General features: G+C 45.9%; 1 protein-coding gene across 2 annotated transcripts in view; it reads right to left on the reverse strand.

Moving 5' to 3' along the window:
* The window catches only part of nkd2b (NKD inhibitor of WNT signaling pathway 2b), an 88,250-nt gene that overhangs the window by 61,182 nt on the left and 470 nt on the right, over positions 1-26,598 (reverse strand). The window contains exons 2-4 of one of the 2 annotated variants that reach the window (XM_055903291.1): positions 25,505-25,593; positions 25,353-25,379; positions 25,133-25,224 (exon numbers count right to left, since the gene is read on the reverse strand). In XM_055903291.1, coding sequence (XP_055759266.1) covers positions 25,133-25,224; positions 25,353-25,379; positions 25,505-25,529 — 144 coding nt within the window. In that variant the 5' untranslated portion in view covers positions 25,530-25,593. Of the gene's footprint in view, positions 1-25,132; positions 25,225-25,352; positions 25,380-25,504 lie in introns of both variants that reach the window. The other variant, XM_055903290.1, reaches the window with a different exon arrangement.

A 26,598-nucleotide genomic window follows, 5' to 3' on the forward strand; every position in this document is an offset into this window, starting at 1 on the left:
ACTGGGTGTAATCTAAGATAGCTTCATAAGAGGATAACAAAGGACTGGGTGTAATCTAAGATAGCTTCATTAGAGGATAACAAAGGACTGGGTGTAATCTAAGATAGCTTCATAAGAGGATAACAAAGGACTGGGTGTAATCTAAGACAGCTAGGAGAGATGACATCAGCAGGTCAGAGTAATATAGAAGTATGTCACGTTTATATGTCGAGGGGTGACCTTTATACACAGAGAGGGGTGACCTTTATACACAGAGAGGGGTGACCTTTATACACAGAGAGGGGTGACCGTTATACACAGAGAGGGGTGACCTTTATACACAGAGGGGTGACCGTTATACACAGAGAGGGGTGACCTTTATACACAGAGAGGGGTGACCTTTATACACAGAGAGGGGTGACCTTTATACACAGAGAGGGGTGACCTTTATACACAGAGAGGGGTGACCGTTATACACAGAGAGGGGTGACCGTTATACACAGAGAGGGGTGACCTTTATACACAGAGAGGGGTGACCTTTATACACAGAGAGGGGTGACCTTTATACACAGAGAGGGGTGACCGTTATACACAGAGAGGGGTGACCGTTATACACAGAGAGGGGTGACCGTTATACACAGAGAGGGGTGACCTTTATACACAGAGAGGGGTGACCGTTATACACAGAGAGGGGTGACCTTTATACACAGAGAGGGGTGACCTTTATACACAGAGAGGGGTGACCGTTATTCACAGAGAGGGGTGACCGTTATTCACAGAGAGGGGTGACCGTTATTCACAGAGAGGGGTGACCTTTATACACAGAGAGGGGTGACCTTTATACACAGAGAGGGGTGACCTTTATACACAGAGAGGGGTGACCGTTATACATAGAGACACTTCAAGTTCCTTCAGGTTGATTTCACAGTGGAACAAAGACTACGCTGCTGGCTTTAAAAGAGGCCTAATACTTGACTCTGAGTTAGACTATACAGTGTTATATACAGTGTTATATACACCTTTCACCTGTCACACTAAGACGTGGAAAACAGATCATCAAATGCAGAAAAAAAAAAAATATGAGGAAAATACTTTCTAATCTTAATAAATCATATTCAGAAGTAAGTAAGTAAGTAAGGGCAGCTGTTTTGGCCTCATTTACTTACTTTCCACCGACATTACGTTCAAACACACACAACACCACGAAAATGACTGCTTAAAACAATGTATTCAATTAACAGCGGCCGGTCTATAAAGACACCATGTAACAACACCAATAACAACCATAACTGAAAAAAATGTAATATTCCCCTGGCTGCTTTAAGGCTTGTGAAAAGTCCGCTTGGAAAAGAACTAAAGCTTTCTATGAGGGAACAGAGGTTTATGTGGAAACATACCTTACACACTAAAATGGAATAACCTTTGAGTCCCTCTGTGTTTTAGTTGGCTGGGAGCAGCACCAGATCAAACACACACTCACATCCAGCATCCAGCCAAAAATGTCAGCGCTAAGCACTGATATCCACCTCCAGGTATTTTCTTTCCTCTGGCAGCAAGGAGAGAGGAGAAGAGAGACTAGAGAAGAGAGAGAGGAGAGTAGAGTGTAGAGAGGGGAGAGGAGCGAGGGGAGAAGAGAGAGGGGAGAGGAGAGAGGAGAAGAGAGACTAGAGAAGAGAGGGGAGAGGAGAGGGGAGAAGAGAGAGGAGAGAGGAGAGAGCAGAGAAGAGAGAGGGGAGAGGAGAGAGGAGAAATCAGAGAAGAGAGAGGGGAGAGTAGAGAGGAGAAGAGAGACTAGAGAAGAGAGGGGAGAGTAGAGAGGGGAGAGGAGAGGGGAGAAGAGAGAGGAGAGAGGAGAGGAGAGCAGAGAAGAGAGAGGGGAGAGGAGAGAAGAGAAATCAGAGAAGAGAGAGGGGTATGTAGAGAGGAGAGGGGGGAGAACAGAGAGGAGAGAGGGGAGAGTAGAAAGCAGAAAAGAGAAGGGAGAGGAGAGAGGAGAGAAGAGAGAACAGAAAGGAGAAGGCAGCCCAGTGTTAGTAAACCCTCCCTGGTTCTAGGCCTGGGGGTGCCCCCAAACAGCCACCACCACCTCCACCATCTCCATCATCATCATCACCACCACCACCACCACCACCTCCATCATCACCACCTCCATCATCATCATCACCACCATCACCACCACCTCCACCACCACCGTCACAAATTCACCCCTCTAGTCTACAGACAGACAGAGAGTGAAGTCTCTATGGTTGCTAGAGCTGTAGAACGTAGAACTCAATGACTTGACAGTCAGAGACACAATCCCCAGCGTCACAGTTAGTGATGAGCTCAACCACTTTAAGATGCTCAATGTGGAAGTAAACCATTTATAGAATCGCCATCTGCCACATATAGGAATGACAACAAACAGAAAGCGCTAGCAAAATCCCTTGTGATAAGAGACGTTCAGGTGGCTAATGATGTGAATCTGAGGCTGGGGAATAGGGTGTCATTTGGGACGCTCAGGAAGAGGTGATGAAAGCAGCGGAGCTTCACGTGTCCAGAGAGAAAAGGAGTGAACATGAAGGGAGTGAGGGAACTGTCATCTCTCACTAGTCTGAGATCAGTGGGACTAGCACGTTCCAAGCTTTTACACAACGTACACTGGGTATTGCTAACTAAACTACCTGCCATCTAACTGAGCTTATCATACGCCATTTCTGGAGATGAAACCTCCCCACGGTGCTGCTGTCCTTGTCAGAACATTACACAGAATATATTTGGTCGTGTCACACAGTTGGAATCGTAATCTCACTCCACTCACACTATCCAATCACCAGCCTCCCTTTACAGTTATTGGCTAAGAGACGTCAAGCATTTCGTTTTTCAAGCAAATTTATCGCAGGTATCTAATGCACTTTCACAGTTTATATTTATGTATGAAGGTTTACAAAACACACCTGAAACAGCTTCTGTAGGATATCACTCACTCTGCATAGACAGTCTGCCAGAGTAACCAGATATTGACCATGGCTGATTACAGGTAAACACACTGGCAGACCGGCAGGAAAACAGTCCATGGCAGCACACCAAATGGCACCCTATTCCCTTTATAGTGCACTACTTTTAACCAGGGCCAATAGGACTGTAGTGCACTATGTAGGGGACAGGGTACCATTTGGGACACATACCGGCAGGGCCGCAGGGCTGATGACACCTTCGTTGCTCCTGCCTGCCTAGCTGTGTCCTCAGTCTGTCTTCCCTCCCTCTCTCCCCCCCTCCCTCCCCCCCTCCCTCCCTCCCTCCCTCCCTCCAGATGAGTGATGCTCAGAGGGGGATTTAGCTGAAAGTAGCAAACCGCTTCAAAGGGCCTGCTACAGTATAAATATCCCCAGATAAATAAACACTCCATTGGCCTTCAGTGTTCTAAATGTCTTTTCCATGAAACACAGGTCATACAATACACACACACTCTCTCTAACACACACATACATACACACATACACACACACTCTCTCTAACACACACACACACACACACACACATACATACACACACTCAAGCAAACATGCACACACATCCTCTTACTCTCAGACAACATAGATGTGCAAACACATGTGCATACCAAAGTAAGGAGTGAAATACAGCATCACACTTTCATGTGTCCTCTTTCCCTCCTCCCTGATGTTAACACTAGAGGTCCTTGTGCATTTCAGGTAAAATAACAACTCAATGTTTATATCCCAGGACAAATTAGCTAGCAACAGCAAGCTAGCTAAATAGGACAAATTAACGTTAGCTAGCAAGTGCAAGCTAGCTAGCTAAATTGCCATACATGTTTAATGCTTTTCGAACCTGTCCCCAAATTAATGTCATTGGTTCAGAGTTTGTTTTGATATTTTAACCTGCGTGTCGTGATCGCGTTTGGTGTGGGGGAACAAAATACATTTATGCACGATGGCGCACACGCGCAGCCGGTTTGGGTTCCGTGTAACAGATGACTAGGTGATGACTTTGGATATATGGCTATAGGACACATATAGAAAAACCTCCCGGAGGACCAGTCTGGTCTTCATGTTCAGTTGGTTGTTTAAAGTCTACATAAGAGGAAAGAAGGATCCATAATAGAATGTGTCCCAAGTGGCACCCCTATGAGCCCTGGTCAAAAGTATTGCACTAACCGGGCAATAGGGTGCCATTTGGGATCCAGCCGTAGTGCAGAACTCCTGGTTTCTGGTTTGAAACAATACTTGAAAGAGGCGGATGAGCCTTTCCATTATTCCACTTCCCTTTCCCCTCAACCTTACAAAACTCCTCAGATATCTCCCCTGACAGAACACCCTGAGCTTCCTCTACCTCCCAAAAGCCCTGAAATATCTCCCCTGACGAAACACCCTGACCTATGTACCCTCCTTTTTTTTTTACACTCATCAGATTTCAGGTCTGCTGAGCACAAACTTGAACATTATGAAAATTCTGTACAACTTCTGCCACGTTTACTGTGAACACTTGGGTGGAGGACTGTGACCACTTGGGTGGAACACTGTGAACACTGGGGTGGAGGACTGTGAACACTTGGGTGGAGGACTGTGAACACTGGGGTGGAGGACTGTGAACACTGGGGTGGAGGACTGTGAACACTGGGGTGGAGGACTGTGAACACTGGGGTGGAGGACTGTGAACACTTGGGTGGAGGACTGTGAACACTGGGGTGGAGGACTGTGAACACTGGGGTGGAGGACTGTGAACACTGGGGTGGAGGACTGTGAACACTGGGGTGGAGGACTGTGAACACTGGGGTGGAGGACTGTGAACACTGGGGTGGAGGACTGTGAACACTTGGGTGGAGGACTGTGAACACTTGGGTGGAGGACTGTGAACACTGGGGTGAAGGACTGTGAACACTGGGGTGGAGGACTGTGAACACTGGGGTGGAGGACTGTGAACACTTGGGTGGAGGACTGTGAACACTTGGGTGGAGGACTGTGAACACTGGGGTGAAGGACTGTGAACACTGGGGTGGAGGACTGTGAACACTGGGGTGGAGGACTGTGAACACTGGGGTGAAGGACTGTGAACACTGGGGTGGAGGACTGTGAACACTGGGGTGGAGGACTAAAGCGGGTACAGCATTCAGTTACAGATGTAACAGGGGCCAAGTAGGCTACTTTGACTATTTGATCATAATGTTGTCCTTCAGACAAGGAGGTGACTGAAAATGTGTTGTTTGATGCAAGAAACCACTTTACAAAATATAATGCATTATTATTCCCAAACCATTATTATAGAGAATCAGACTAATTATGCTACCCTCGGCCTATTGGCTACTTAGCTTATTCAAGCCTGTCTAAAAATACACTGCAAAAACGTTTATCTTTCGTTTACAATCTGTATAAACTATGAGAATAGAAAGGATCAGAACTTTTTGGAGACATCACAGCACAGCTGAAAAAGATTTGGCAATAAGAAATCAAAAATGGATGGTGTTCAGAGATAGATGGGAGGTTGAATGGAGATGAAGGGTGGGATTACAAACAAACAAAAGATAACTATTGTAAAATAAATGATGTACGTAAAATGTATATACACTGCTCAAAAAAATAAAGGGAACACTTAAACAACACAATGTAACTCCAAGTCAATCACACTTCAGTGAAATCAAACTGTCCACTTAGGAAGCAACACTGATTGATAATAAATTTCACATGCTGTTGTGCAAATGGAATAGACAACAGGTGGAAATTATAGGCAATTAGCAAGACACCCCCAATAAAGGAGTGGTTCTGCAGGTGGTGACCACAGACCACTTCTCAGTTCCTATGCTTCCTGGCTGATGTTTTGGTCACTTTTGAATGCTGGCGGTGCTTTCACTCTATTGGTAGCATGAGACGGAGTCTACAACCCACACAAGTGGCTCAGGTAGTGCAGCTCATCCAGGATGGCACATCAATGCAAGCTGTGGCAAGAAGGTTTGCTGTGTCTGTCAGCGTAGTGTCCAGAGCATGGAGGCGCTACCAGGAGACAGGCCAGTACATCAGGAGACGTGGAGGAGGCTGTAGGAGGGCAAAAACCCAGCAGCAGGACCGCTACCTCCGCCTTTGAGCAAGAGGAGCACTGCCAGAGCCCTGCAAAATGACCTCCAGCAGGCCACAAATGTGCATGTGTCTGTTCAAACGGTCAGAAACAGACTCCATGAGGGTGGTATGAGGGCCCAACGTCTACAGGTGGGGGTGGTGCTTACAGCCCAACACCGTGCAGGACGTTTGGCATTTGCCAGAGAACACCAAGATTGGCAAATTCGCCACTGGCGCCCTGTGCTCTTCACAGATGAAAGCAGGTTCACACTGAGCACATGAGCACATGTGACAGACGTGACAGAGTCTGGAGACGCCGTGGAGAACGTTCTGCTGCCTGCAACATCCTCCAGCATGACCGGTTTGGCGATGGGTCAGTCATGGTGTGGGGTGGCATTTCTTTGGGGGGCCGCACAGCCCTCCAGGCGCTCGCCAGAGGTAGCCTGACTGCCATTAGGTACCGAGATGAGATCCTCAGACCCCTTGTGAGACCATATGCTGGTGCGTTTGGCCCTGGGTTCCTCCTAATGCAAGACAATGCTGGACCTCATGTGGCTGGAGTGTGTCAGCAGTTCCTGCAAGAGGAAGGCATTGATGCTATGGACTGGCCTGCCCGTTCCCCAGATCTGAATCCAATTGAGCACATCTGGGACATCATGTCTCGCTCCATCCACCAACGCCACATTGTACCACAGACTGTCCAGGAGTTGGCGGATGCTTTAGTCCAGGTCTGGGAGGAGATCCCTCAGGAGACCATCCGCCACCTCATCAGGAGCATGCCCAGGCGTTGTAGGGAGGTCATACAGGCCACACACACTACTGAGCCTCATTTCGACTTGTTTTAAGGACATTACATCAAAGTTGGATCAGCCTGTAGTGTGGTTTTCCACTTTAATTTTGAATGTGACTCCAAATCCAGACCTCCATGGGTTGATAAGTTTGATTTCCATTGATCATTTTTGTGTGATTTTGTTGTCAGTACATTGAACTATGTAAAGAAAAAAGTATTTAATAAGAATAGTTAATTCATTCAGGTCTAGGATGTGTTATTTTAGTGTTCCCTTTATTTTTTTGAGCAGTGTAGTATGAATAAACTGGAAGTAGAAGCCTAAGTGTTGTTGTCCATTAGTTTACTCCAATTAGGTGAGGGGTGGAAGGGTTAGGGGAAAATATTAAAAGGAAAATATATTTAAAAAAATATATGTATATTTATATATAAGTATATATATTTACAAAAAATATATATGGGGGGATTGGAAATGATGCAGACATTTACATTGATGGAAGCTACAACATATCTGCAGTATTAAAGCTGATCTACCCCCACATGACCACATGCAGCTCTCACTTCGATCTCAAAACAAGTGCATCTACTCGCGACCACTCATGTTGTAAACACAGGCCAGTTCAAAGTGAATGGCACAGATTCATATATGGCAATGGTCTATTTATATATAGGCCAACTGCAACTCTGGTTGGTTATGCCGCACCGGTCTGTGTAGAGTACGGGCTGAGTCGTGCCTGTCAATGCAATAGAATCCTACTCCAATGTGTTCTGCCTACAAGACAATCTCTTGCATAGTTAGTTTAGCATACTAAGTCTTGCATAGTTTGTTTTATTTTGGTATGTTGCATTGAAACTGGCTAATATTGCGTTGATTCGATCACAATACCCACAGTAAAGGGAAGCGTTGATTGTGTTAACTAAAGGGGAAAACTAGAAAATTGAGTGAAGTTCAATCTCGTGATTCTCAGCGCGGGCTGATATTTCTTCTTAGAGGGAACATTGACCTTGACCTTCCTCTACCTCCCTAAACCCCTTAAATATCTCCCCTTGAAGAAACACTGTGACCCTCCTGACTCCTTTCCTCACTCCTTGTTCTATCCTCTCTGCCGGCTCCTCCCTTCCCTTTCCCACCACAGCCCCTCTCCCTGCTCCAGGGCTGCATCTCAAAAGTTACCTTATTCGCTACATCGTGCACTACTTTTGACCAGAGACCTTGTCAAAAGTAGTGCACTATGTAGGGAATAGGGTGTCATTTTGGAACGCATCCCAGGACACAGACCAGTACCAGATGTCAGCCTGGCTGAACGGGGCCGGGCTGAAAGACCCTGCTGTTCTGGACGCCACCCACATGCTTCTCATTCAGAGATGAAGGCTCACAGCTCGCCTTCTTGTGGAGCCAATTTACAACAAAAAAAGAAAGGGGAGGGTAGGGAGGAGAGAGGGGGAAGTTAGGGGAGAGAGAGGGAGGTTAGGGGGGAGAGAGGGGGGGTTAGGGGGAGAGAGGGGTTGGGGATAGAGAGGGGGAGGTTAGAGGAGAGAGGAGGAGGTTAGGGGGGAGAGAGGGGTTAGGGGGAGAGAGGGGTTAGGAGGGAGAGAGGGGTTAGGAGGGAGAGGGGGGAGGTTAGGGGGGAGAGAGGGGGAGAAAAACTCTCCAAATGCCTTCAAGTCCCTTCAAAAAGGAGTTTACATCGACTATTTATGAAGCCAGTGAGAACACCTTTTGTCATCCGCATCCTCTCTACCGTGGCTCTCTAACGTGTCTCTCTACCGTGTCTCTCTACCGTGTCTCTCTACCGTGGCTCTCTACCGTGGCTCTCTACCGTGGCTCTCTACCGTGGCTCTCTACCGTGGCTCTCTACCGTGGCTCTCTACCGTGGCTCTCTACCGTGGCTCTCTACCGTGGCTCTCTACCGTGGCTCTCTACCGTGGCTCTCTACCGTGTCTCTCTACCGTGGCTCTCTACCGTGTCTCTCTACCGTGTCTCTCTACCGTGTCTCTCTACCGTGTCTCTCTACCGTGTCTCTCTACCATGTCTCTCTACCTTGGCTCTCTACCGTGGCTCTCTACCGTGGCTCTCTACCGTGTCTCTCTACCGTGTCTCTCTACCATGTCTCTCTACCTTGGCTCTCTACCTTGGCTCTCTACCTTGGCTCTCTACCTTGGCTCTCTACCTTGGCTCTCTACCATGTCTCTCTACCGTGTCTCTCTACCGTGTCTCTCTACCATGGCTCTCTACCATGGCTCTCTACCATGTCTCTCTACCATGTCTCTCTACCATGTCTCTCTACCTTGGCTCTCTACCATGTCTCTCTCTATCTGATATCTCATCAAATAAACACTTTTCCTTTTCTCATAGCAGAACAGGAGACCATCTAAAGCAGGGTGTGAATGCTGTACTGGGGATGGACAATGTATTTTTCAAGTTAGGATGATATAGTCCTGTAACATACTTGAAGTGCAAGCCATGGAACAATGCTTATCCAGGTTATCCCCAACCACTACAGTAGAACTATATCTATATGTACATGTTGTCAGGTCAGTACAGTAGGACTATATGTACATGTTGTCAGGTCACTACAGTAGGACTATATGTACATGTTGTCAGGTCAGTACAGTAGGACTATATGTACATGTTGTCAGATCACTACAGTAGAACTATATGTTGTCAGGTCACTACAGTAGGACTATATGTACATGTTGTCAGGTCAGTACAGTAGGACTATATGTACATGTTGTCAGGTCACTACAGTAGGACTATATGTACATGTTGTCAGGTCAGTACAGTAGGACTATATGTACATGTTGTCAGGTCACTACAGTAGGACTATATGTTGTCAGGTCACTACAGTAGAACTATATGTTGTCAGGTCACTACAGTAGGACTATATGTACATGTTGTCAGGTCACTACAGTAGGACTATATGTACATGTTGTCAGGACACTTTAGCAGGACTATATGTACATGTTGTCAGATCACTACAGTAGGACTATATGTACATGTTGTCAGGTCACTACAGTAGGACTATATGTACATGGTGTCAGGTCAGTACAGTAGGACTATATGTACATGGTGTCAGGTCAGTACAGTAGGACTATATGTACATGGTGTCAGGTCAGTACAGTAGAACTATATGTTGTCAGGACACTACAGTAGGACTATATGTACATGTTGTCAGGACACTACAGTAGGACTATATGTACATGGTGTCAGGTCAGTACAGTAGGACTATATGTACATGTTGTCAGGTCAGTACAGTAGGACTATATGTACATGGTGTCAGGTCAGTACAGTAGGACTATATGTACATGGTGTCAGGTCAGTACAGTAGAACTATATGTTGTCAGGTCACTACAGTAGGACTATATGTTGTCAGGTCACTACAGTAGAACTATATGTTGTCAGGTCACTACAGTAGGACTATATGTTGTCAGGTCACTACAGTAGGACTATATGTACATGTTGTCAGGTCAGTACAGTAGGACTATATGTTGTCAGGTCACTACAGTAGAACTATATGTTGTCAGGTCACTACAGTAGGACTATATGTTGTCAGGTCACTACAGTAGGACTATATGTACATGTTGTCAGGTCACTACAGTAGGACTATATGTACATGTTGTCAGGACACTACAGTAGGACTATATGTACATGGTGTCAGGACACTACAGTAGGACTATATGTACATGTTGTCAGGACACTACAGTAGGACTATATGTACATGGTGTCAGGTCAGTACAGTAGGACTATATGTACATGTTGTCAGGTCACTACAGTAGGACTATATGTACATGTTGTCAGGTCACTACAGTAGGACTATATGTACATGTTGTCAGGTCAGTACAGTAGGACTATATGTACATGTTGTCAGATCACTACAGTAGGACTATATGTACATGTTGTCAGGTCACTACAGTAGGACTATATGTACATGGTGTCAGGTCAGTACAGTAGGACTATATGTACATGGTGTCAGGTCAGTACAGTAGGACTATATGTACATGGTGTCAGGTCAGTACAGTAGAACTATATGTTGTCAGGACACTACAGTAGGACTATATGTACATGTTGTCAGGACACTACAGTAGGACTATATGTACATGGTGTCAGGTCAGTACAGTAGGACTATATGTACATGTTGTCAGGTCAGTACAGTAGGACTATATGTACATGGTGTCAGGTCAGTACAGTAGGACTATATGTACATGGTGTCAGGTCAGTACAGTAGAACTATATGTTGTCAGGTCACTACAGTAGGACTATATGTTGTCAGGTCACTACAGTAGAACTATATGTTGTCAGGTCACTACAGTAGGACTATATGTTGTCAGGTCACTACAGTAGGACTATATGTACATGTTGTCAGGTCAGTACAGTAGGACTATATGTTGTCAGGTCACTACAGTAGAACTATATGTTGTCAGGTCACTACAGTAGGACTATATGTTGTCAGGTCACTACAGTAGGACTATATGTACATGTTGTCAGGTCACTACAGTAGGACTATATGTACATGTTGTCAGGACACTACAGTAGGACTATATGTACATGGTGTCAGGACACTACAGTAGGACTATATGTACATGTTGTCAGGACACTACAGTAGGACTATATGTACATGGTGTCAGGTCAGTACAGTAGGACTATATGTACATGTTGTCAGGTCACTACAGTAGGACTATATGTACATGTTGTCAGGTCACTACAGTAGGACTATATGTACATGTTGTCAGGTCACTACAGTAGGACTATATGTACATGTTGTCAGGACACTACAGTAGGACTATATGTACATGGTGTCAGGTCAGTACAGTAGGACTATATGTACATGTTGTCAGGTCAGTACAGTAGGACTATATGTACATGTTGTCAGGTCACTACAGTAGGACTATATGTACATGTTGTCAGGTCACTACAGTAGGACTATATGTACATGGTGTCAGGTCAATACAGTAGAACTATATGTTGTCAGGACACTACAGTAGGACTATATGTACATGGTGTCAGGTCAGTACAGTAGGACTATGTTGTCAGGTAATGAACAGTATTAATAAGTGCGGGTATTGCAGAGACCAACTGAGTGCTCGGTGTGCTATAACAGTAGAAAAAAGATGTCAGTTGATGGCGACAGATTTTAAATTACCAAGATATCCTTGCCACATATCCAAACCAAATACTGCTAACTCAAAATTAACATTTTGAGTATAAAATGGAAGCAAATGCCTGAAGGGAAGAGCGTCCAAACAAAACATCCCTTTCTTGAGCACGAACGGTCAAAAAACTGAATGTCATTCACTAAAGGGAAAGGCTTCATCTGAGGCTGCATCTCAGTCTAAATAAGAACCACCTGTGTGACACTCTGGCTGGTTTCTCTGACACAGAGGTTGGCAGCCTAGTCCTCAACATGCTTTTTTTACATATTTTTTAGTCTAGGACGAGACATAATCCACAGGAGGTTGGTGGCACCTTCATTGGGGAGGACGGGCTTGTGGTATTGGCTGGAGAAAAATCAGTGGAATGGTATCAAATACATCAAACACGTGGTTTCCATGTGTTTGATGCCATTCCATTGGCTCCGTCCCAGACATTATTATGAGCCGTCCTCCCCTCACCAGCCTCCACTGGCGTAATCTGTGTCCGGGAAACTACCCCATAGAACATTATAAAGAGGGGCACGTTATTGAAGCCAAAAGGGAAACACGTATAATTTAAGATTCTCAAACAACAAAGCAGTATTTATACCTGACCAGGTAACCTGCACATAAAAACAGACTTGTACCTCTTGTAGACTTTTGAAAACCAACAAAAAAATAAATCTAAATTAACCCATAGACTTATTCCCAATTCAATTACAAAGAACAAACCACACTCTCAGTCGTGTACTGTATCCTATCCTATAATTACAGTACATCTTCAATGAGAGAATAAAAGTCTGTCAAGCTATCTTAACATTTAGGTATGTTCTTTTTCCCATATTGGCACATCCTGAAAACTGAAAGTAATCCCTAACTGTTTGCATCCCAAATGGCACCCTATTCCCTGTTTAGTGCTCTACTTTTGACCAGAGCCTTATGGAAATCAATGGGCCCTTGTCAAAAGTAGTGCACTATAAAGGGAATACGGTGTCATTTGGGATGTAGTCATTCTCCACCTTTCAAGTTGAGTAATAATGGTCTTTGTTTGCAGCTTCAAAGTGTTGAAACGCTGCCTCTTAAAGTGGTTAGAGCTCAGTGTTGATATACTGCCTCTTAAAAGCGGTTAGAGCTCAGTGTTGACACACTGCCTCTTAAAGTGGTTAGAGCTCAGTGTTGATATAATGCCTCTTAAAGTGGTTAGAGCTCAGTGTTGACACACTGCCTCTTAAAGGGGTTAGAGCTCAGTGTTGATATACTGCCTCCTAAAGGGGTTAGAGCTCAGTGTTGATATACTGTCTCTTAAAGTGGTTAGAGCTCAGTGTTGACACACTGCCTCTTAAAGGGGTTAGAGCTCAGTGTTGACATACTGCCTCTTAAAGGTGGTTAGAGCTCAGTGTTGACACACTGCCTCTTAAAGGTGAAATATGTTATTTTTTGGGCGACCAAATTCACATAGAAATGTGTGTTATAGATCTGTCATTCTCATTGAAAGCAAGCCAAAGAAGCGGTAGATATGTTCTATGTGCACTATTTCTATGCTTCCCGTTCTTAACTTTTTTGCATCCTTTACTTCTGTGTAGCTTTTGGTTTAGAGGGTACAATGATTCTCTACACTATACTTTCTTGTTTTGTCACATGAACTGAAATCAGTTGAACAATTAGAATTTTAGCAACCAGGAAATGGCAGAGCGAATTCTGCATAGTGCATATTTATTTTAATTTTATTTTGTGATATCGAATTGGTAGTTGCAACGGACTCGGGAGAGGCGAACGTCGAGAGCCATGCGTCCTCCGAAACACGGCCCTGCCAAGCCGCACTGCTTCTTGACACAATGCCCACTTAACCTGGAAGCCAGCCGCACCAATGTGTCGGAGGAAACACCGTCCAACTGGCGACCGAAGTCAGCTTGCAGGCGCCCGGCCCGCCACAAGGAATCGCTAGAGCGCCAAACCCTCTCCTACCCTTGACAACGCTGGGCCAATTGGGTCACCCGGTCACGGCCGGCTGTGACACCTGCCTGGAATCAAACCGGGGCTGTAGTGATGCCTCAAGACCTGCGATGCGGTGCCTTAGACCACTGCGCCACTCAGGAAGCCCCTGCATAGCGCATCTTGAATGGGGTTAGAGCTCAGTGTTGACACGCTGCCTCTTAATGGGGCTAGAGCTCTGGGAAGTCTGGCACAAAGAACATATTGGAAAGATGAATAAGTCTGTTGTTATTTTGGCATCCGAGCATGTCCCTAAGAAGTAGTCCAAAAGTGTGTGTGTGTCTGTGCGTGCTTGCTTCTGTACGTGTGTGTGTGTGTGTGTGTGTGTGTGTGTGTGTGTGTGTGTGTGTGTGTGTGTGTGTGTGTGTGTGTGTGTGTGTGTGTGTGTGTGTGTGTGTGTGTGTGACACTGTTGATGTTTCCAGGAGTGAATAAGGTACAGTGAACCTTCACAGAACTCTGTCCCACTGCCCGGTGAATGTACAGAGACCTAGCTAGATAACTACAGGGCTGGTGAATGTACAGAGACCTAGCTAGATAACTACAGGGCTGGTGAATGTACAGAGACCTAGCTAGATAACTGCAGGGCTGGTGAATGTACAGAGACCTACCTAGATAACTGCAGGGCTGGTGAATGTACAGAGACCTAGCTAGATAACTACAGGGCTGGTGAATGTACAGAGACCTAGCTAGATAACTACAGGGCTGGTGAATGTACAGAGACCTAGCTAGATAACTACAGGGTTGGTGAATGTACAGAGACCTAGCTAGATAACTACAGGGCTGGTGAATGTACAGAGACCTAGCTAGATAACTACAGGGCTGGTGAATGTACAGAGACCTAGCTAGATAACTGCAGGGCTGGTGAATGTACAGAGACCTAGCTAGATAACTACAGGGCTGGTGAATGTACAGAGACCTAGCTAGATAACTGCAGGGCTGGTGAATGTACAGAGACCTAGCTAGATAACTACAGGGCTGGTGAATGTACAGAGACCTAGCTAGATAACTACAGGGCTGGTGAATGTACAGAGACCTAGCTAGATAACTGCAGGGCTGGTGAATGTACAGAGACCTAGCTAGATAACTACAGGTTTCCATAGGGCTCTGGTCAAAAGTAGTGCTCTATGAAGGGAATAGGGTGCCATTTGGGACACAGGGTAAAAGAGTGTGGGGAGGGTAGCTTTGAATGGCAGTCTACTGTACTCACTCACAGTCACTGCTCTTATCTTGGCTCTCAAATTCACCTGTCACTTTGATCTGGCCAGTGCTATTTCCTTGTTATGCCAGGTACCTAGAAAGGTATGACTTGTCTTGAACACCTGCAAAGAAGCGTCAAGATATGGTCTGCCTGCGTTTCCCAGATAGGGCCAAATCGTCGTGCTGCATCACAATCCTCTTTCTTCCCCTCCACTGAATCCTGGGGAGGAGAGGAGGATTATGTTTCTAGGGCTGAGAGCCAGCCAGCTAAAACCCTCCCTGACATGTATCCTACTACAGAATCAACACTTAGCCCTGTGTGTTTGTGTTGCCGTCGTAAACCCTTAACCAATAGCTTGTTTACTATTTATGGACACATCACAAGTCATTCATTTACTATATTTAACCACCAGGAGTATTATTAAAGATACTAGTTCCTGTTTTTGAATCTGAATACCTGTCTCTAGTGAATACAGTTTGTCCTTACCAACTCCATATGATTGTACTACTGGTTCAGCCAAGTATGTTTGATGAACAAAATACAAATGATCTATAGCATTAACAATCTTAGTTGTGGTGTTTCCTACAATGGCTACAGTGGTTGTGGTCAAACGTTAATATAAAAGAATCAGGCCAACATGGTCACTGAGAGCACACTGAACAACCGGGGAGGAGAACCCTAGGGATTCAATAGAGACGGCATCTCTTGTTGCAGACGTAGAAAGACCACACACACAGTCAAGCATCTGAACCAACGACCAAGACAAATAAAGGCATGGTTGGATAAACACTGAACCATCATCTCTTCTACCCATCCACTGAGGGGACAGACAAGGGGACAGACAGAGAGTGGGATGGACAGACAGACGGACAGACAGGGGGACAGACAGGGGGACAGACAGAGGGACGGACAGGGGGAGAGAGGGAAAGACAGCAGACTGTCACGATCGTGTGGGAGTGAGACGGACCAAAACCCAGCATGTGGAAAATAAGCCATCTTCTTTTATTATTGAAGAAGGCAAAACAAAACAAAACACTTACAAACTAACAAAACAACAAACGACCGTGAAGCTATAAACGTAGTGCACACACACAGGCTACAAACGTTCACCATAGACAATTACCCACAACAAACTAAAGCCTATGGCTACCTTAAATATGGCTCCCAATCAGAGACAACAGAAACCAGCTGTCTCTAATTGGGAACCCATTCAGGCAACCATAGACTTTCCTAGACAACTACACACAACATAGACACAGCTAGACAACTATACTAAACATAAACCCAACTACTCTAAATAAACCCCCTAAACCTTACAATCACCCTGGACACTACAAAACCCACATAAATACCCATGTCACACCCTGACCTAACTAAAATAATAAAGAAAACAAAGAATACTAAGGCCAGGGCGTGACACAGACAGACATACATACATACAGACAGACGGACAGACAGATAAAAGGAGCATGGTTCCAGCATGGGTTTGTAGAAGCTAGCTAGCTACCTAGCCAGGTTTGTAGACGCTAGCTAGCTAGCCAGGTTTGTAGAAGCTAGCTAGCTAGCCAGGTTTGTAGACGCTAGCTAGCTAGCCAAATGTTTGTTGTTTGGCTCTCCCCTCCCCATTGTCAGAGAGGCTAGGAGGCTAGGAGGGGGGGGTGGATTCCTTAGTCGTCTGGCCTCAACTTCAAAGAGTTGAGCAGAGTTATAAAAGGGTTCTGATATCACTGGAGCTAGGGAGCCCTCACCCCTCTACCCTCTCTTTCTCAATCCCTTTACTCCCTCTACTCCCTCTCTTTCTCAATCCCTCTCTTTCTCAATTCCTCTACTCCCTCTCTCCTGGGGGATAGAGGGAGAGGGGGTCTGAGGGGAGAAGGAGCAGGAAGGAATGTTGCCCAACCGTCAAGACCTCTGATTCTATTTTGTTGTTTTGTCACTACTTACAAATAAAAACAAAACCACACAGCATCACCCAATAATGTGAGAGGAGTCATTGCGTAACTAATGTAAACAGTGTGTGGGCTCCAACCTTCCAATGTGATTATCTTCCCTGTACTCTACCAACACATCCTACAGCCTAACGAAAGACTGGGTATTAATCCTACAGAGTCTAGTGAAAGGCTGGGTATTAATTCTACAGAGTCTAGTGAAAGGCTGGGTATTAATCCTACAGAGCCTAGTGAAAGGCTGGGTATTAATCCTACAGAGTCTAGTGAAAGGCTGGGTATTAATCCTACAGAGTCTAGTGAAAGGCTGGGTATTAATCCTACAGAGTCTAGTGAAAGCCTGAGTATTAATCCTACAGAGTCTAGTGAAAGGTTGGGTATTAATCCTACAGAGCCTAGTGAAAGGTTGGGTATTAATCCTACAGAGCCTAGTGAAAGGATGGGTATTAATCCTACAGAGTAAAAGGTTGGGTATTAATTCTACAGAGTCTAGTGAAAGGCTGGGTATTAATCCTACAGAGTCTAGTGAAAGGCTGGATATTAATCCTACAGAGCCTAGTGAAAGGCTGGGTATTAATCCTACAGAGTCTACTGAAAGGCTGGGTATTAATCCTACAGAGTCTAGTGAAAGGCTGGGTATTAATCCTACAGAGTCTAGTGAAAGGCTGGGTATTAATCCTACAGAGTCTAGTGAAAGCCCGAGTATTAATCCTACAGAGTCTAGTGAAAGGCTGGGTATTAATCCTACAGAGTCTAGTGAAAGGCTGGGTATTAATCCTACAGAGTCTAGTGAAAGGCTGGGTATTAATCCTACAGAGTCTAGTGAAAGGCTGGGTATTAATCCTACAGAGCCTAGTGAAAGGCTGGGTATTAATCCTACAGAGCCTAGTGAAAGGCAGGGTATTAATTCTACAGAGCCTAGTGAAAGGCTGGGTATTAATCCTACAGAGTCTAGTGAAAGGCTGGGTATTAATCCTAGAGTCAAGTGAAAGGCTGGGTATTAATCCTACAGAGTCTAGTGAAAGGCTGGGTATTAATCCTACAGAGTCTAGTGAAAGGCTGGGTATTAATCCTACAGAGCCTAGTGAAAGGCAGGGTATTAATTCTACAGAGCCTAGTGAAAGGCAGGGTATTAATCCTAGAGTCTAGTGAAAGGCTGGGTATTAATCCTACAGAGTCTAGTGAAAGGCTGGGTATTAATCCTACAGAGCCTAGTGAAAGGCTGGGTATTAATCCTACAGAGTCTAGTGAAAGGCTGGGTATTAATCCTACAGAGTCTAGTGAAAGGCTGGGTATTAATCCTACAGAGTCTAGTGAAAGGCTGGGTATTAATCCTAGAGTCAAGTGAAAGGCTGGGTATTAATCCTAGAGTCAAGTGAAAGGCTGGGTATTAATCCTACAGAGTCTAGTGAAAGGCTGGGTATTAATCCTACAGAGTCTAGTGAAAGGCTGGGTATTAATCCTACAGAGTCTAGTGAAAGGCTGGGTATTAATCCTAGAGTCAAGTGAAAGGCTGGGTATTAATCCTACAGAGTCTAGTGAAAGGCTGGGTATTAATCCTACAGAGTCTAGTGAAAGGCTGGGTATTAATCCTACAGAGTCTAGTGAAAGGCTGGGTATTAATCCTACAGAGTCTAGTGAAAGGCTGGGTATTAATCCTACATAGTCTATGCAATACCTATGCACTAACCAGATTGCATGTAATCCCTCTGTATCCACACAATTCATCCACTCCCTACACAGAGCAAATTCAAAGTCAACAGGAAAAACAAGTCTTGGCTAGATGAGATTAAAAGGTCAGAGACCTTACAGTGTGGTGCCAGGACAACAACCTCTCCCTCAACGTCAGAAAGTCAAAGGAGCTCATTGTGGACTACAGGAAACGGAGGGCCGAGCACGCCTCCACTCACATCAACAGGGCTGTAGTGGAGCGGGTCGAGAGCTTTCAAGTTCCTCGGTGTCCACATCACTAAGGACATATCATGGTCCACACACACCCACACAGTCGTGAAGAGGGCAAGACAACGCCTCTTCCCCCTCAGGAGGCTGAAAAGATTTGGCATTGGGCCCTCAGATCCTCAAATAGTTCTACAGTTGCACCATCGAGAGCATCTTGACTGGCTGCATCACCTCTTGGTATGGCAACTGCTTGGCATTCAACCGCAAGGCGCTACATGGGGTAGGACCCAGAAAATTGTCAAAGACTCCAGCCACCCAAGCCACAGACTGTTCTCTCTGCTATGACACGGCAAGCGGTACCAATACACCAAGACTGGAACAAACAGGATCCTGAACAGCTTCTACCCCCAAGCCATAAGACTTCTAAACAAGACCGCTAAATAGCTAATCAAATGGCTACCAGGACTAGGTCCTTCTCTTGCACTGACTCCATGCACACACACTGGACTTACACTGACACCCCAACACACACACACACACACACACACACACACACACACACACACACAGCATATGCTGGGATGTTATTAGGCTTTAGGAGGTGGGCTGGTCCCACTCATATCATATATTTGGTAGACACCAGGTGTAGACTAACAGTGAAATGCTTACTACCTTTTTATTTTACCTTTATTTAACTAGGCAAGTCAGTTAAGAACAAATTCTTATTTTCAATGATGGCCTAGGAACAGTGGGTTAACTGCCTTGTTCAGGGGCACAGTGGGTTAACTGCCTTGTTCAGGGGAACAGTGGGTTAACTGCCTTGTTCAGGGGAACAGTGGGTTAACTGCCTTGTTCAGGGGAACAGTGGGTTAACTGCCTTGTTCAGGGGAACAGTGGGTTAACTGCCTTGTTCAGGGAAACAGTGGGTTAACTGCCTTGTTCAGGGAAACAGTGGGTTAACTGCCTTGTTCAGGGAAACAGTGGGTTAACTGCCTTGTTCAGGGAAACAGTGGGTTAACTGCCTTGTTCAGGGAAACAGTGGGTTAACTGCCTTGTTCAGGGAAACAGTGGGTTAACTGCCTTGTTCAGGGAAACAGTGGGTTAACTGCCTTGTTCAGGGAAACAGTGGGTTAACTGCCTTGTTCAGGGAAACAGTGGGTTAACTGCCTTGTTCAGGGGCAGAACCACAGATTTTTACTCTTTTCTAACAATGCAGAGTTAAAGATAAAATAAAACATTGTGACAGTGAATAACAAATAAAAATAACAAGTAAAAATAACATGGTTATCTATATACAGGGAGTAGAAAATAACATGGCTATATACAGGAAGTAGAAAATAACATGGCCATATACAGGAAGTAGAAAATAACATGGCTATATACAGGGAGTAGAAAATAACATGGCTATATACAGGGAGTAGAAAATAACATGGCTATATACAGGAAGTAGAAAATAACATGGCTATATACAGGAAGTAGAAAATAACATGGCTATATACAGGGAGTAGAAAATAACATGGCTATATACAGGGAGTAGAAAATAACATGGCTATATACAGGGAGTAGAAAATAACATGGCTATATACAGGAAGTAGAAAATATCATGGCTATATACAGGGAGTACCAGTACTGGGTCGATGTGCAGGGGTACGAGGTAATTGAGATAGCTATGTTCTGTATGCAGGGGTAAAAGGACTAGCAGCAGCGTATGAGTGTAAAAGTGTGTGTGAATGTGTGTGTGGCGTCAGTATGCATGTGTGTGCATGTTATGTGTGTATGGGATATGGGGAAAGGGAAGGTAAAGGGGATATCTAGTCAGTTGCACAGCTGAATTCATTCAACCGAAATGTGTCTTCCACATTTAATCCAACCCCTCTGAATCAGTAGTGTGTGTGTGTGTGTGTGTGTGTGTGTGTGTGTGTGTGTGTGTTTGTCTGCGTCTGTCTGTCTGTGGTGGTTTTCACCCTTAGGGGGGAGTGTGAGCAGGAATTCCTGTGGAAAGTTGTCTTTTAATTTGTCCTGAGTGGGCGGTAATAACCCTCTGATACGATCCATAACTCCTGCAGTATTACAGACATGAAAGCCGTACAGCCACCCACCTTAACGGGACCCACGTCACTACCTCTGAGTGAACCAACTGCTCATAATTCCTGTCTGAATGGTTCCGTTCCAAATGGCACCCTATTCCCTATATAGTGCACTACTTTAGACCAGAGCCCCATTCCCTATATAGTGCACTACTTTAGACCGGGACCCTGGTATGAAGGCTCTTTGCCCCGTCGCACCCCTCAACATGACATGCTAATTGAAGTGATGTAATATTATGCCATGGAGAGAGAGAGAGAGAGAGAGGAGGCTGCCCGCTGGGAGCTGACTATAATAGGAGGCATTGAGAATAAGACACAACCAAAGCTCCCCAGAGGGCTTAAAGAACCAATCAGCAGTTGAAACAATAACAAAGTGTACTCCCCGCCACGGTTTTGCTAAAAATCTGAAGGATGAAGTTGGAGAAATTGAACCACTCTCAAATTCATAGACAGAGCTATGGATGCAAGGACTGACCATTCATTATATTCTGAAAGTGGAAGTAACAACTGCAGATTTCCCATTTAAGGCTGTTATAGCATGCAGCCCAGCGAGGCTGTTATAGCATGCAGCCCAGCGAGGCTGTTATAGCATGCAGCCCAGCGAGGCTGTTATAGCATGCAGCCCAGCGAGGCTGTTATAGCATGCAGCCCAGCGAGGCTGTTATAACATGCAGCCTAGCGAGGCTGTTATAGCATGCAGCCCAGCGAGGCTGTTATAGCATGCAGCCCAGCGAGGCTGTTATAGCATGCAGCCCAGCGAGGCTGTTATAGCATGCAGCCCAGCGAGGCTGTTATAGCATGCAGCCCAGCGAGGCTGTTATAACATGCAGCCCAGCGAGGCTGTTATAGCATGCAGCCCAGCGAGGCTGTTATTGCATGCAGCCCAGCGAGGCTGTTATTGCATGCAGCCCAGCGAGGCTGTTATAACATGCAGCCCAGCGAGGCTGTTATAGCATGCAGCCCAGCGAGGCTGTTATAGCATGCAGCCCAGCGAGGCTGTTATAGCATGCAGCCCAGCGAGGCTGTTATAACATGCAGCCCAGCGAGGCTGTTATAGCATGCAGCCCAGCGAGGCTGTTATAGCATGCAGCCCAGCGAGGCTGTTATAGCATGCAGCCCAGCGAGGCTGTTATAACATGCAGCCCAGCGAGGCTGTTATAGCATGCAGCCCAGCGAGGCTGTTATAGCATGCAGCCCAGCGAGGCTGTTATAGCATGCAGCCCAGCGAGGCTGTTATAACATGCAGCCCAGCGAGGCTGTTATAGCATGCAGCCCAGCGAGGCTGTTATAACATGCAGCCCAGCGAGGCTGTTATAGCATGCAGCCCAGCGAGGCTGTTATAACATGCAGCCCAGCGAGGCTGTTATAGCATGCAGCCCAGCGAGGCTGTTATAACATGCAGCCCAGCGAGGCTGTTATAGCATGCAGCCCAGGGAGGCTGTTATAGCATGCAGCCCAGCGAGGCTGTTATAGCATGCAGCCCAGCGAGGCTGTTATAGCATGCAGCCCAGCGAGGCTGTTATAGCATGCAGCCCAGCGAGGCTGTTATAGCATGCAGCCCAGCGAGGCTGTTATAGCATGCAGCCCAGCGAGGCTGTTATAGCATGCAGCCCAGCGAGGCTGTTATAGCATGCAGCCCAGCGAGGCTGTTATAGCATGCAGCCCAGCGAGGCTGTTATAGCATGCAGCCCAGCGAGGCTGTTATAGCATGCAGCCCAGCGAGGCTGTTATAACATGCAGCCCAGCAAAGCTGTTATAACCTCTTCAATATATACAGCCCAGTCAGGATGTTACCTCCCCAACATGCAGCCCAGCCAGGCTGTTACCTCCCCAGCATACAGCCCGGCCAGTCTGTTACCTCCCCAACATGCAGCCCAGCCAGGCTGTTACCTCCCCAGCATGCAGCCCAGCCAGGCTGTTACCTCCCCAGCATGTAGCCCAGCCAGTCTGTTACCTTCCCAGCATACAGCCCTGCCAGGCTGTTACCTCCCCAGCCTGCAGCCCAGCCAGGCTGTTACCTCCCCAGACAGTCTGTTACCTCCCCAGCATGCAGCCCAGCCATGCTGTTACCTCCCCAGCATGCAGCCCAGCCAGGCTGTTACCTCCCCAACATGCAGCCCAGCCATGCTGTTACCTCCCCAGCATGTAGCCCAGCCAGTCTGTTACCTCCCCAGCATGCAGCCAAGCCAGTCTGTTACCTCCCCAGCATGTAGCCCAGCCAGTCTGTTACCTCCCCAGCATGCAGCCCAGCCAGTCTGTTACCTCCCCAGCATGCAGCCCAGCCAGTCTGTTACCTCCCCAGCATGCAACCCCGCCAGGCTGTTACCTCCCCAGCATGTAGCCCAGCCAGTCTGTTACCTCCCCAGCATGCAGCCCAGCCAGTCTGTTACCTCCCCAGCATGCAGCCCAGCCAGTCTGTTACCTCCCCAGCATGCAGCCCAGCCAGGCTGTTACCTCCCCAGCATGCAGCCCAGCCAGGCTGTTACCTCCCCAGCATGCAGCCCAGCCAGGCTGTTACCTCCCCAGCATGCAGCCCAGCCAGGCTGTTACCTCCCCAGCATGCAGCCCAGCCAGGCTGTTACCTCCCCAGCCAGTCTGTTACCTCCCCAGTATGCAGCCCAGCCAGTCTGTTACCTCCCCAGCATGCAGCCCAGCCAGGCTGTTACCTCCCCAGCCAGTCTGTTACCTCCCCAGCATGCAGCCCAGCCAGTCTGTTACCTCCCCAGCATGCAGCCCAGCCAGTCTGTTACCTCCCCAGCCAGTCTGTTACCTCCCCAGCATGCAGCCCAGCCAGGCTGTTACCTCCCCAGCCAGTCTGTTACCTCCCCAGCATGCAGCCCAGCCAGTCTGTTACCTCCCCAGCCAGGCTGTTACCTCCCCAGCATGCAGCCCAGCCAGGCTGTTACCTCCCCAGCCAGTCTGTTACCTCCCCAGCATGCAGCCCAGCCAGGCTGTTACCTCCCCAGCATGCTGCCCATCCAGGCTGTTACCTCCCCAGCATGCAGCCCAGCCGGTCTGTTACCTCCCCAGCATGCTGCCCATCCAGGCTGTTACCTCCCCAGCATGCAGCCCAACCAGTCTGTTACCTCCCCAGCATGCAGCCCAGCCAGGCTGTTACCTCCCCAGCATGCAGTCCAGCCAGTCTGTTACCTCCCCAGCATGCAGCCCAGCCAGGCTGTTACCTCCCCAGCATGCAGCCCAGCCAGTCTGTTACCTCCCCAGCATGCAGCCCAGCCAGGGGAATAACCACAGCACTGTTGTCCCAGTGCCAGATATGACAGAAACAACAACTAAAATATTCAACTTCATACACATCAACATGTCTTTGCAAAGGCCTTTGAATGCTTACTTAATGACTGTAGATCACAAAGAGTTTTTTTCTGCTAGTGTGTGGTAGAGAGAGTATTTAATCTGCAGGTAGAGGGACAGGGATTATACAACACTGCACTTCTGACAACCTGGAACTGCCAGACAGACTGAGACCACACCCCAGTCTGTGTCCTTTTCTAAATGAAGTAGTGCAAACGTTCCCCTTCAGTCACCAACTCTTAGGCCATGTTTTACTACATCTCTACACGTTTCTAGGAGGGAAAAACATGACTTGAAAACATACAAAGTAAATGCTAGAAAACAACCTCGAGATTTTGGATATAAATCTTAATATCGATCATTAAATCTTTCATATCAATAAATTGCATTTTATGGAGTGCTAGTCCCCAAATGATGTCTGAATCATGAAGGAGTTCATTGATTTCTCCACCTGGGGCAGCATTAGAGGAACTTGTAATCACAACTGATCACAAATGTAGACCATCTATGGACCATCTAATATGGGCAATTTGAAAATACAAACTTATCAACCTGTGTTAAAGAGTCATGTATTTGAATTATAATAGACTATTATCAAATTATTATTATTATTAGCATTATTTTCAGTATCCAAATCATTATAATCATTAGCCACATTCTTATAATTACTCTTATTTTGTATCATTTTATCCAAGAAAGCACATAGGAAAACATTTTTTTTAAGGTGTAAAATACAAGTGTTTCGTTTCTTACCTGAATGTTGTTCAGTTTGTGATCTGAGGAGCTGTATCTCTCACATTCTTCCATCGCTCTTCGGAGGAAAGCGTTCACAACAAAACTGTCTCCTACAAATCAGGGGGAAATTATAATGAATATCAATGATATTAACTTGTGTGTAGATAATAAGATAATGTAAGGTTTAAAACCAGGTTGAATGTGTTATTTCTAAAGGATGATGGAGGTTAGTTCTCACCTTCGGGGTTCTCTCTACGTTTGCCCGCTTTAGATCACAGCACAATATGGAAATTCAAATGAGAAATTCGTTACAATGTGAACAGAATATTCATCAATGATCAATCCGTATGGAATATTCATATGAACATGTTTATAAGAGATATATCTTACCATGTTTGGACTGAAGTTTCCCCATTTCTACGTCCCTTTTTCCTTGATTAATGAACAGTTCTTTACCAATCCGTCATGGATAACCCAGTCTGCTGGTCAACATTGTCACATTGTGTCCGCGTTTTTGCAAGAAAATAGTCAAATGTAACTTTCTCCAAGCGCATTCAAAATGACCAATATACAGACATGTTTTCTTTTGCCTTACAGAAACAACGCGCTTTCTCTCCAAACAAATCCCGAGAGAGGGGAGACTATAGTAGACTTGCTCTTTAGCGTCAGACAAGCCAACTGACTGACTGAGTGGAAGAACGTGTGTCCGTCTGGCGGTAGCGTCGCACAGAGCAGGAGACGCTCAGCTCAATCTGAGTAGTAGGCATGGCTGTAGGCTATACACCCTCAAAGTGTCTGCTAAATACCGCCCCCTGTTGGACTGATTTCAAACAGGTATTTCCTTTTGCTGGTGATTTTGTTCCAGTATAACACAAATCAAATCAAATAAAAAAATGTACACCTGTTTAGCAGATGTTATTGCGGGTGTAGCGAAATGCTTGTGTTTCTAGCTCTAACAGTGCAGTAATATCTAACAGTAATATCTAACAATTTCAAAACAATACACACAAATCTAAAGCAAAGGAATGGAATTAAGAATATATAAATATTGGGCGAGCAATGTCAGAGCGTCATAGACTAAGATACAGTAGAATAGGCGTAATGCTGGTAGTGCTGGTGAGTTACCGCTGCTCTGATATCCAATAGTTCTTCCAGGCTGTATGTAATAACACCAAACAAATTCTGGCCTAATAATGTAAGAAATAACAGATAAAAAAACGAAATACTGCCAAATACAGTATATTTCGATATAAGGCCATGTTTGTGTCCATACTGTTGAATCAGCATAGGAGAGCTCTTGTAACTTGACCCTTTCCTCATGTTTCAATATCAAAGCCTGCTAGTATAAATAAAATATATTGATAACTAACTTTCCCCTATTCATTTGGGAGTCTAATATACAAAGAGAGTATGATGTCTGTCAGAATGTAATGTTAGCCTTTGTGCAACACTCTATCCTCAACATCTGCATTATCAACAGTGCT

This window comes from Salvelinus fontinalis, chromosome 38 (genome assembly GCF_029448725.1).
Source record: "Salvelinus fontinalis isolate EN_2023a chromosome 38, ASM2944872v1, whole genome shotgun sequence".
NCBI lineage: Eukaryota > Metazoa > Chordata > Actinopteri > Salmoniformes > Salmonidae > Salvelinus > Salvelinus fontinalis.